General features: G+C 47.7%; 1 protein-coding gene across 25 annotated transcripts in view; it reads left to right on the top strand.

Moving 5' to 3' along the window:
- Kalrn (kalirin RhoGEF kinase) overlaps positions 1-12,880 on the top strand; it is a 603,829-nt gene that overhangs the window by 543,331 nt on the left and 47,618 nt on the right. For all 25 annotated transcript variants that reach the window (XM_085832156.1, XM_029470420.2, XM_029470426.2 and 22 more), the window contains 9 exons: positions 1,671-1,737; positions 2,078-2,181; positions 2,329-2,398; positions 2,674-2,760; positions 3,620-3,712; positions 4,661-4,711; positions 5,498-5,575; positions 8,156-8,341; positions 9,089-9,260. In XM_085832156.1, coding sequence (XP_085688282.1) covers positions 1,671-1,737; positions 2,078-2,181; positions 2,329-2,398; positions 2,674-2,760; positions 3,620-3,712; positions 4,661-4,711; positions 5,498-5,575; positions 8,156-8,341; positions 9,089-9,260 — 908 coding nt within the window. The remainder of the gene's footprint in view (positions 1-1,670; positions 1,738-2,077; positions 2,182-2,328; positions 2,399-2,673; positions 2,761-3,619; positions 3,713-4,660; positions 4,712-5,497; positions 5,576-8,155; positions 8,342-9,088; positions 9,261-12,880) is intronic.

The raw sequence follows: 12,880 nt of genomic DNA, 5'->3' as shown, positions 1-12,880 counted from the left end.
TGGTGGTGATGCTCCCTTCCACACCAGCTAGGCTTCTTTGGTCATGTCTCATCTTCTTAGGAACTTTAATGACCCTTCATAGGAATCCAGTGCAATTCCTAGAGACTCAGAAACCAAGGCAACCTCTATGGGTCAGCAAACAACTGAAGATAAAAATATTTCTACCTGGCAGAAGAGCTCCAACTTTCCTCTCCAAAGGGCTAGCCCAGTCCTGAATTCTCACTTTCCTGTGGGTTTTCACTAACCATTCTCTTCCAGGAAGTAACTTGGGCCTTGCTAAAGATATATCTAAAGGCTTCTATTTGTCCTGGCCAGTTCCTTCCTGTGGCCTGAAACCCATGATCGTGTGTTGGAGAAAGGGAGCCAGCTGCAAGTGCTGAGCACATTGATAAAGCATGTGTTCTCTGCTCCCGCCCCACCCCCCCATATGTTCTGAGGTCCCAGACACCTCCCAACCCCTCTACCCCTCCCAGCCCGACTCAGTGGCTTCTCTGTACTGTGGAGGACAAGCATTTCAGATGAATTGCTTCCTGGGATGAGAACAGTTGCTGGGTTGTAATGGTTACTTACAGTTCTTCTTTGACATCTCAGAATCGTATCCCTTCTGACCAAAAATATACGCTTGGTGTGCCTCCAGGCCACACTCTTTCCGTCTCCTGTAAACACAGGGCCTCTGTGTCATATGCATAGCTTATGGTGTCTTCTGTACCGTGCTTGACTCTCAGAACTGAGGAAGGAGTAGGGTGGAGACTTGGGGCATGCCAGAGGCCTGGCCAGGCTATTCCCTAGGCAGTAGGCTACTAGGAAAGAAAAATCTTTGAACCCTTCACACTTAGGATCAAATCCTACCTCTGCTCTTCCCTGTGTAGGCTTGGGTGAATCACCTACCTTCCTACCTGTCTTAGTATTTAGTAAGATTTTACAATCCCTGCCTTGTTATAAGCATGAGAAAACCCAGGTGGGGTAACTGGTATATAATAAACGCTCTAAGAGATATAAACCTAAGAGATGGAAATAATTCACAAGGAACCCAAAAAAGTAGATGCCCTTGTTAACAGTCCCATTATCCCAGGGTAGGAAATTCTATAGTCAGAGGTGTGAACATGGAATATCTGCAGCCAACCTAGGTTCTTTGACCTTGACTGAGGATTTTCCAGGCCAGTAACCATGGATACATTCCTGACTAACTTCTGATTATGCTTTATAGAAGGTTTACTGTATCTCTGCAGCCTTTCAAGGCTGGTTATCACACAAATGTCTTTCCTCTTTTGATAAGATAAGGACGGAGCCAAAACAAAGAAATAAAATCTCATGTTAATCCCTTGGTCTCGAAGCTTTCATAGCTCAGTTTTGTAAAGGGTGCTTATAGTGCTTTCTACCCTGTGTTTCTGCCGCAGGAGATGGGGGATAGCTTGGTTCATCGGGTGCTTACCTTGAATATACAAAGTCTCGGGTTCAGTTCCCAGCACTGCATTAAAAAACCGGCTGTGGTACATCTCTAATCCTGGCACTCAGGAGATGAAGGCAGGATGAGCAGAGCTGCAGGACCATCCTGGGCTGTATAGGGAATTGGAGGCCAGCCTGGGAAATAGACTTTGTCTTGTGGAGGAGGGATGAGGTCTCTTGTTTAATAACGAGCTGGGGCCTCACTGTCCTTATCTCTTGCTCAGGTTTGTCCTGAATGAACTGGTACAGACAGAGAAGGACTACGTCAAGGACCTGGGGATTGTGGTGGAGGTGAGCAGTGGCAGGGTGGCTCTATCCGTGCTCACTTGATGAGGAGCAAACCGGGACCCTACCCGGGACCACCGAGCGCTTTAACCTGGTGACTGTGCATATTCGACTCTCTGGTAATTTGCAGAAATGAAACTAAAATTGGTACAATTCAGGCAGAACACGGAGACATATTTTGTTTTCCTCTTGAAGTATTTGAATGTATTTAGAGGGAGGGGGGCCCTGGTTGGGTGGGAGAAGCTCCCACAGTGCTATCTGCATATCTACACAGAGCATGAGCTAACATGGGTGCTAACGGACACTGTCTGTGAAGCCTACCGCTAATGTCACCTCTGTCGTGCAGGGCTTCATGAAGAGAATAGAAGAGAAGGGGGTCCCTGAGGACATGCGAGGGAAGGAAAAGATCGTGTTTGGAAATATCCACCAGATTTACGACTGGCATAAAGAGTGAGTCCTGAGCTGCCCCGAGAGTGGGGCATCTGACCCTTGCATCTGACCCAAGCGGGGCTTTTGAGGGGAGGCCCCGTCATTTATCTTGTCACTGAGAGAGGATGTCTCCAAGTAGTGTGACTTCCTTCCCCTCTCTCCTCTTAGTTTTTTCCTGGCTGAACTGGAAAAATGTATCCAAGAGCAAGACAGATTGGCCCAGCTCTTCATTAAACACGTGAGTGTCACCCCAGCTGTCCCCATCTCCCTGGGTGCCAACACACTCATTTTAAAGTCCTCCTGTCTTCAGCTCTTCTCGAGTTTGCCCTCTCTGAACACTCTGGTTTTGTTTTTTAGCACATTTGACCATTTGTTCGCCCTGTTCTTTCCTTTATACGGTTCATTCCTTGTCTTTAACTGCCCTTGACTCTGTGGGGTTGGGGGTGGAAGTGGGGGCGGGGGAGGTGAGCCGGAAGCCAAGGTGCGTGATTGTCACATTTTCTCCCGTACCAGGAGCGGAAGCTGCACATCTACGTGTGGTACTGCCAGAACAAGCCGCGTTCCGAGTACATCGTGGCTGAGTACGATGCCTATTTTGAGGTGAGCGGCTCCCTGTGCTCCCAGGCCAAGACAGCTGCAATGAGACACACCCAGGTCCTCCACCCGCAGGTGTCCCTGCCAGTGGTCTTCATGGTGGGAAACCAGCCTCCGCAGAGCTGGTAGCTTCTTCATTCCATCCGCATGTGCGCCTTTGTTTGAGGAAGAGCTGAGGTGGCTCTGTCTACCGACTGTTGAGAAATCTTCATTTATGGGAAGGCTGTCCCAGGCTGTCGGTGGAAGCTCTTGTTCTCATGTGACCACTGAGCACCGAATGTCCATCACTCCTCCCCCACCTTCCCCTAGGAATGTTGCTAAGTGCTTGCCCCTGGTTAAAGGGTTTACAGCCACTTCACAGTCGGCCATGTTCTCAGCCTCTAGCTGGTCTCTCACGCCTTTGAACTGATCCATCCACAGCACCCCACGCCTTGGGATCCTTTCTTTCTAATATAATTCCCGTGTCTAGCACCTCCAGGTGTGTAGATGCCCCAGCCTGGCATCTTCTAAGGGCAAAGAGGCAACACTACCCCTCCCCCGACCACCTTAGAGAGAGCCCTGAGTGTTTAGAGAACAGAGTTCAGGATCCAGCCTTGTAGGATTCCCCTTGTGTCTGAGGGGAAGTCATCTCCTGATTCTTTCCTGGAGGTGTAGAGAGAACACAGTACCTGTTTCAGCTTTTCTCCCAGGACTAAGGTGGGGGACAGTGGTGCGACAGTGCCAAGGAGCCAAGCAAGGTCTTTGGGGCTGAGTGACACCTTGCTCAGAACATGAACCGTGGGGTAGGCAGTTGTAGTGTGAAGATTCGGAAGTTTTCTGGAGAGCTTGAAGGCTGGCCGCTCACCCCTTTTCCCTTTTGTTTCAGGAGGTTAAACAAGAGATCAATCAAAGGCTGACCCTTAGTGACTTCCTGATCAAGCCCATTCAGAGAATAACAAAGTACCAGCTGCTACTCAAGGTGAGAAGCTGGGAGCTGGGGTACAGGCTGGAGCCACGGGCATAGGACTGGGATCACTTCCATTACCCTGTCCTTCAGGACTGGGAAGCGGCCAGCCCTCAGCTTTGGGCCTGAATAGCTTGCATGGCCCTTGTTTCTGCCCAAAGTGGCTCGTTTTCATATTTTTTGCTTTGTCTTGTTTTGTTTTCCTTTGATTTATCTTACACCCACGCCCGTCTCACTCTCTCTTTCATCCTTCATTTGGGGAACTGAGCCCAGGACCTACCTCTGTGCTCGTGTGCTTCTCACCCTTCCTAATGCTGCAGCCCTTTAATACAGTTCCAGATGCCGTGGTGAACCCCAACCATAGGACCATTTCCTTGTTACTCCTGACTGTAATTTGCTACTACTGTGAATCATAATATCTGATATGCAGGATATCTGACATGCGACCCCCCGCCCCCCCAGGTTGAGAACACAATGCCCTTGAAAACCAAAGCAAAAGCCAGGCATGGTGACACTCATCAAGAAGGTCATGAGTATGTAGCCAGCCGGGGCTATGATAGGCTATGAAACCCTATGTCAAACAAACAACAAAGCCCTAGAGACTAGCAAGACTATAAGACCAGAATGGCATCTAAGGGAATGGGCAGAGCCTGGAGACCTTACATAGTCCCTAAGGTCCAACCATGCTCTAAACAACTTAATTTGATTTTTTTTTTCCTCCTTTCTCCTGTCTGTCTTGTCATGGTCCCACTGCCCTTCCCTTCCCCACAGTTTATTTGTTATATTCCATCTTTATGTCTAACATGACTCATTATTCACTTCTCAGCCACGACAAACCATTGCCGCCCCAGCTCGGAAGAGCAGTCATCGGGGTGTTGTTGGGTTTTTATGATAAGTTTTTCTTTTATGGCTCTCTGGCTATTTTACTCTCTGATTCACCCCTCTCGCACCCTTCCTTGATAGGACTTCCTGCGATACAGCGAGAAGGCTGGCTTAGAGTGTTCCGATATTGAGGTAGGTTTCTTCTTGTAATGTTTGCTCTTCTTAAGGACCATATCTAGTGGCTTGTCCCCAAAGGAGGTCCAGGGTCCAAGCCACTCCCCTCTTAGTCAGCAGCATGAGGAATGGCAAGTGCTGCTGAGCACGGAGTGTTTCTAGAATTCAAGAATTCCCGTCTGTCCTGGGCCAGCCCAGAGCCTAGCCCACTGGTGTTTGGGGCTTTTACTGGGTAAGAATGATATTTGACACTTGGTTAAATTGCTGAGATCCAATATGCAACTTTGTCCCTGGCTCCAGGTGCCATTTGGCCCTAACACATAAATTATCCTGTTTCCATTCCCTGACATACCCTGAGGATTTACCCCCTAAGTGAGTTCTTTGTGCCACCATAGGGATTATTTTAAGCCAAAGAGGGTTGCAGCCATTTCTGGCAGGTTATTTTAGGTCAAACCCTCCCGTGTTTCAACAGCCAGACTAAGCTGTTGCTTGGGCGTTCAGAAAGCAACACAGAAGAGAAAGAAAATAGAAGGGGAGGGGATGATGAAAGCGGAAGGTAGAGAAAGGTTAGGCTGGGTAGCATTTCCCCATGTGTGTCACCGTTGATATGGAGCCCCCATGCTAATGCCAGGCTCCCTTATCTAAAAACCCCACACAGGCCTCTGAGAGTGGGCCACAGGGACCGCACCCTTTCTGAGAACAAAGGGACTAGGGGAGATAAGTCCCTCTTTCCAGCCCTGAGTTTTGTGAGCTTCCTACTGAATGTTGGTTCCTGCATCCTGAATAATGTGTTCTTTCCCACAGAAAGCAGTGGAGTTAATGTGCCTTGTCCCCAAGCGCTGTAATGACATGATGAATCTGGGACGCCTGCAGGGCTTCGAGGTGAGCCCTTACGGGTGCCCCTCCAGGTCATAGATCTGGAAGCCGGGGAGCTATTGCTGAAGTTCAGTGATAATGGAGAAAGAAAGGTTTGGGCCAAACTGGGATCAGACTTCCAGGGGGATTGGAAAGAGATGAAGTTCCTTATGACTGAGCCAATGGTCTCTTCCCCTTCCTCCTGATTGAGAAACATGTGCATCCCAGGTCCAGCAGGCTGTGTGGTGAGCCAGGAACCCAAGTGGGCAAACAGACTGTTCTGGGGGCAGGTCTTTTATAGAGGTCTGTATAGTGATTGGACCTCATATCAGTGAAGAGGTAAAGCTCTAATACATCACACATTTCTGTCCCGGGACAAGGAAACCAAGTCTTAAGGGAAGCAGCTAGATGTCCAGAGGACACACTGGTTTGGAAGAGCAGCCATAGCAGAGCACTACGCATCGGATAACTTAAATGACAGAAATTCCTGCTCACCAGCCTGAGGCCTGAGCAGCTTGAGGGACAATCTGCTCCCAGTCTCCCTCCTTAGTTTGTTGGTGGCATCTTCATGTCCCCAGGGCATCTCTGGATCACAGTCCTCCCTCCCGGCAATCCCGCAGTCTAAGCTCTCATTATTCTTTCTTTGGAGAAAGGGGGTTCCTGGAAGTTGAGATCGTTAGGGAAGAGGTGCTAGCCTAGCCCAGCTCTGTCAAGTCAAAGCGCAGAAGGAAGGCTGGCTGAAGTATCACAGAGGATGGGAGATGCTACAGCCCAGCTTGGGTTGTCTTCTCCCTTCTAGTCCATCCTGCCTGCCCCTGCCTGGGTCCCATGCTTTTCCATGATAGGAACCAGGTGGCGGGTTTTCATGGGTTCCCGGCTCTCTGGGTAGACCTGTCAGATATTAGCATAAGTTGAGTATTCATGGGTAGTTTCTTGTTAGTCTTCCTGGAGGGATTGTATGCTTTTACTCCTGGCTTTATACCAAGCCTAAGGCTATTGTAAGCAAGTCAGGTACCCTCCAAATGCCTCTTGCTCTTCAACCTTGACTTCCTGGTGTTTTCTGAATAGGAGTCCAGCTAGCTTTCTCTGAGTCCCTTCAGATAGTGCCTGCTGAGGGAAGGGAACCTCCCCCCAACCCCCATTTATGCTGTCTGACCCACCTGAGACTGACTCTGTGTGTGTGTGTGTGTGTGTGAAGTTTCTTCTTGTAAAGCACGCACCATCATCTGTGTTTTCATCATTTAGCCACAGAGAATCCGTTCTGCATTTCCTCAGCTGATTGGGAAAGACATTGAGCATCTGCCTCCTCCCTCTCTGGGCCCTTCATTCCCGTTGTCTCCCTCTCAGATCTTGTAGGTTTTTTTTTTTTTTTCCTTTAGTCCTGGCTGCCCAGGCCCCTGAGTTCTTGTGTAATGTTAGCAGAGTGTGTAGAGCGTTTCTGGCTAGCTGGTCACTGGCTTAATATTAACTTTGGACCAGGGTAGAGATAAGCCTGTTCTCCTGCTGACCTTGGCAATCGGGAGCCATGGTCCAAGCAAAGGGTGGGTGTTTCTCAGTAACGTGAAGGAAAATGAGCCCTGTGCCAGGGGAGGCTTGGGCATGTGGTATCACGTGCAGGGCATGACTGACATTTGCACCAAAGGGCAGAAGTTGCCCTAAGGAGCATACTCCATAGACCCTCTGACCTCACTCCCAGATGCCAGTCTTCGCATTGCAAAGCAATTCAATAAATAAATAAATGATAAGTAGGAGTCTTCCTGATAGGGTCTGCGGAGATCTGCTGGATGGGCACATTCCCTTAAAAATCTCTCTGGGAAGCTGATTAGAAGCTGGTAAACCAGATGTGCTTTCCCATCCCAGCTAGGTAGTATATCGCTTGATAGCTGGCATCATTTTAAGAAGGATCACGGGATGCAGAGAAATATGTCTGGCCTTTTTCTCACAGAAGGAGGTGAGAGGGACCCACTTCTTCAGGTTATTTGAGATCCTGTCTGTATCACTCTCCTTGGCCACAGTGAGAGTGCCCCAGGCAGTTGTCCCATACCACAAAGAAGCCAGGCATACAAGATTCTCAGAGCTGCAAGGGAAGATAGACTACTTCCAGCTCTGAGCATCATGAGTCTTCTTTAATTAGAACAAAACAAAACAAAACAAAACAAAAAAACAAGCAAAACAAAGCAACAACAGCAACAACGAAAATCATACAGGAGAGAGCACACAGCAAAGTGGCACACACCTTTAATCCCATCCCTCAGGAGACAGAGGCAGATGAATCTCTGAGAGTTCAAGGCCAGCCTAATCTATCTAGCAAGTTTCATGCCAGCCAAAGCTATATGTGGAAGTATATATGTGTTCTGTCATTCTGTTTTAGCTGATTTCCTCTGGCATTTTTGGACATTGTTTGTTGTTGATTCCATGACGTAAGCCCTTTCCTTTTAGCCACCCTATATGGGGAAATGTCCATGGTCTATCCCTGGATGAGTATTGGGTCCTAATTCAGTGATTATCAGGTCTATTGTCTACATTCCCCCACAGGTAGGAAACATGTAGCCCATGAGGGCTGAATCTATCTTTTCATGCCCCTCGCTTGACCCTTGTCTCCACCAGGGCACCCTGACCGCCCAGGGCAAGCTACTGCAGCAGGACACGTTCTATGTGATCGAGCTGGATGCTGGCATGCAGTCCCGGACCAAGGAGAGGCGTGTGTTTCTCTTTGAGCAGATTGTCATCTTCAGTGAACTGCTCCGAAAGGGGTCCCTCACCCCAGGCTACATGTTCAAAAGAAGCATCAAGGTGACAAGGGGTAGTGGGGGTGCAGAGGGGCAAGGAGGGACATCGCAGTGGGGCAGGGGGTGAAGCTAACTGCTGATCATGATAAGAAGCAGTGACGGACCAGGGCCAGTCTCCAGCATAACCACCCATCCATGTCATTCACCCAAAGACAGAGCTTGAGACTTTACTCTTAAATCCGGAGTAAATTTGGAAACCTTTCCTGAGATTAGAAATTTTGAAAGAGAAGCTGGAGAAATTTCTTAGCACTTTAGAGCAATGGCTGCTTTTCCAGAGGGTCTGGGTTCTATTCCTGGCACCTACGTAGTGGCTCACAACCACCTGTAACTCCAAATCCAGGGCATCTGATGCCCTCTACTGATCTCCATGGGCACCAAGCGTGAACATGGTGTACAGATAAAACACTTCTACATAAAAATAAAAGTGAGGGGCTGGTGAGATGGCTCAGCAGGTAAGAGCACCCGACTGTTCTTCCGAAGGTCGTGAGTTCAAAATCCCAGCAACCACATGGTGGCTCACAACCATCCATAATGAAATCTGATGCCCTCTTCTGGAGTGTCTGAAGACAGCTACAGTGTACTTACATATAATAAATAAAGAAATCTTTAAATAAATAAATAAAAATAAAAAAATAAAAGTGAAAAAACATGAAGTTTAATATAAAAAAAAATACCTTTGAAGGGTGGTTGTAGGCATGCCGGTTTATTTTAACTCTGTGAGTATAAAAAGGATAAACGTGTTTTATTTCAGATGAATTACTTGGTCCTGGAAGACAATGTGGATGATGACCCCTGCAAATTTGCACTCATGAACAGGGAGACTTCAGAAAGGGTCATTCTACAGGCTGCCAACTCAGACATCCAGCAGGCCTGGGTGCAGGACATCAACCAAGTCCTAGAAACACAGAGGGACTTCTTAAATGGTATGTGATAGGCCTGCTTCTAGCAGGGCCGTTTCAGGGGACCCTGCCCCTGGGCATCCTTGGGTCTAAGTTCGTGCAGACTTACAAGGCCTCATCACATTCTGTCCGGTCTCTAACCTCATAGTTCGTAGGCTATTGTGTATGCATTTCTTTGTGATCCCATGACCAACTTGTAATAATTTGGGGAAAAGTATAAGACAGGCACATCTTGTATTAGAGGGGCCTGAGTTCCATGATTCTTGTTTTCTCAGCTTGTAGCTGATGACTGGAATGCTCTAGGATTAGATAGAAATAAATAGGAGTTTGGTAAAGCAGTTCAAATCCTTCCTCTTTTCCCAGCAGGTGAGAGCCTGTCTAAGCTACCCATCTAGCCTACCTTACCCCCTTTCAGATGAGAAACAATCGCTAAGCCCAAACTCAGTAGTATCCAAACTTTCCACAACAAACTGGTGGTCACTCAGACAACGTGGACCCCACAAGCATCCTCCGTAAGAGGAGAAGTTGGGTTGCTGTCTTGTTTGGGTTTCCCTTTTGTGCCTGCTAGTTTCTGTTCACCTTTAGCTGAGCACGAGGGGTAGAGGTAGACAGCTGGAAGGTCAAATGGAAGCAGCCATGCAGTGAATGAGTAGCCTCCCAAGAACACACACACAGACACACAGACACACAGACACACAGGACAGCACTTTCAGGCGTATCACCTCTTCTTATCTGTGAGATAAGATCTGCACTGTACACATGACCACTTGTCCCCATACATACATACTAACTTATGTGTGCCTACAAACCCCAGGTGCCCCCTCTCTTCTCATCAGTATAGTGGCAAGGATTGGTTTCCACATACATTCAATATGTGCATGCCCATAACACCGGACTACCTTGGTGTGCACTTCTTGCCTCTCTGAGATTCTTACCGAATGGCCAGGTGTACTTGCACATACATGCATCCTCTCATTGGGCCCACCCTTGTGGGTGCAGTCTCTAGACTCTTTCGATGGGGTGAATATACCATTCACCAGGTGTCTAGTGTGGCACTGAGTGCTCTGGGGGGAGGTAAGAGGTACCATCCTAGCTGAGGACCTTGGGTAGGACAGGATGATTCTCTGTGCCTCGCTCAGAAAGGAAACTAGAACTAGATCTGTCTGCCCATGTTGGAGTACACAGGAGGGCACATAGTGCTCCCACAGGGCAGCACAGCCTATCTACCTGCCCTGACACTTCTCTCTGAGGTAAGGAATGGAACACCATGTTTTCATCCTAAAACAAAAGGTTAGGACTAGGGACATTGCTCAGTGGTTGAGTCCTTGCTTAGCCTGTACTCATGGGGTCTTGAGTTCAAGTCCTATACCTTATTTAAAAAGGAAAAAAAAAAAAAGGTTTCTGGGTATTAAACAGGAAAGCTACTATAAACAGGATCCCATAGCTTTGTTGTTGTTGTTGTTGTTGTTATTTTATTTGGGGGAGGGGGTCTTTTGTTTTTCAAGACAGGGTTTCTCTGTATAGACCTGGCTGTCCACCACAGCCTGGCTCAAGATTCCATGAGTTTTAAAGATAGAACATAGAAGTTCAGTGCCGTTTCAAACTTCCAGGGAGTATTTAGGGGTCATGTTCCCAACTGGAAAAGGTTGCCAGGAGACACTAAGAGCTCCCAAGGTTCCCTTTTCTTTTAAAACATTGACAATTAAACTACAAAGGTTAGAGCTGAAAGCTCTCAATATGCAGCTTTGAATAAACACAGCTTGTGGCTGGTGCGATGCAAAAATATATGTGTATGTGTGAAATAGATTCATTTAAGTTACATTCTAGGAAAGATTTCCAGTGAACTAAGGTGGAAATGAGGGTTTTTTTTTTTTTTAAAAAAACCTCATCACTTCAGAATTAAAATAAAATAAAAAATAGTCTGTTGAAACCAGAAATAAATTAACAATAGTGACTCCCGTGTATTCACCCCTCCTCCCATCAGGAGTTAAACTAAGCATTTCTTCTGTTTATTCACACTTAATCCCCAAAGAACATGATGTGGCTGCAGCCTGCTTTTTCTTTTCATGTGAGGAAAAACAGACTTGAAGGCATTAAGAAACTCATCTCAAGCAAAAGCAGTAGATGTTAGGAAAGGGTCTGAGATGGGAAGTGCTTGGGAGGCAGAGGCAGGCAGATCTCCAGGTTCTAGGCCAGCCTGGTCTACAGGACAGCCAGGGCCATACAGAGAAACCCTGTCTCAGAAATAGGAGGGTTGGGGGTGGGGAGGTTCTGAACGCAAAGCTGTGACTTGAGAGTTGGTTCACTGGTTCTTCCATATGGTCGCCAGCAGCAGAGCAGATGTAAGAAAATGAACCCAAAAGGCAAGACCTCACTGTTAGAAATGCCGAGGTTTGAACAGTACATGTCTGTGGTTGCAGCAGTAAGGACTAAGTAAGAGAAACAGGCTTCCTGATCCCACGGCTGAGGTATTCCCATGAAGGCTAGTGAGAGAGTACAGGCCTAGCCTTCTTTGTAGCTCACAGAGGAAAACAGTATTTTCCAGCACTTTTGGGTAGTCAGTGCTCATAACCATATAGCACCCCAATTCTACATCATGGGTAGAGTTTGCAACTCAGTTTAAAGGGCTTACTGAGCGAGAAAGTACTAAAGTATTCTATGATGTGCTTAAACTTGGAACCACACTGCTTTCAGTACACTCAATGGATCAGATTTTACATGGTCCCGAAAGACCTTCCTCCCAATTATAGTGAATGATGGAGCTATCACTAAACTGGATGATCATTACCTAAATATTTAATGCCCACAGAATTCTCCCCAGGAGCCGCAGGGGCTGCGCTCAGGCAGGCCTGCTATACATTTTGATACACACGGGAGAAATGATGCGGTAATAGAACAGGGCCAGGCTTCTTACAGACACATGTGTGGGCACCTCCGTAAGTCTTCCCTCTTGAGACCGGTTAAACACACCACCACCCCCCAACCGTCCCCCATTGAATCTGCTGAAATGCATGCAGCTCCCATCACTGTGTGCTGGACTGCAGCAATTAATCTACTTAAATTGCTTTTATGGCAAACACCGGTAAAAGCCTAATTGTGCTTGCTGTGAAAGTCCTTTATACAGCAGTCTACCGAGGTGGCTTTTCCTGCTGTACCTCTTCAGTGCTCAAACTCAGGAAAGTAGAACAGAGCTCACATATCTTTCCCTCCAAGCCAGCATTCTTCATCCTCTGAGTTGCCCGCCCTGCCATTTGCCTCCTCTCCCCCCTCCTTTTTCCATGGATTTCCCAGCTGGCCTCTTCCCTCCCCCCACGCCCCCTGAGCTCCCATTTTATATTGGCCTCAAAGTGGCTTTTGAATCAGATGGGAAGGCTTCCGCCTGCTCCTTTCAAATCTGCTGTCTACCTGCTACAAGGTTTGCCTTCCTCAAACGCACCCCAGTGATGATAGGAGTCTGAATCTAAACCTTTTAAGGTTAATACTTAATACAACCGCTTCTAGTCTTCAGGCTGACGGCCAGCTGCGCTGAGCCTCCTAAGACCCCGGCACCCTATCTCCCTTACCTGTTTCGTCCCCTCCCCTTCCATGGAGACCTGTGACCCTAACACAGGTCTTCTGAGTGCTACCTATTCCCAATACTTCAC

This window comes from Mus caroli, unplaced genomic scaffold, assembly GCF_978045245.1.
Source record: "Mus caroli unplaced genomic scaffold, Mus_caroli_1 scaffold_17, whole genome shotgun sequence".
NCBI lineage: Eukaryota > Metazoa > Chordata > Mammalia > Rodentia > Muridae > Mus > Mus caroli.
Note: the sequence above shows the minus strand (reverse complement) of the source record. Positions and strands in the feature narration are given on the sequence as shown.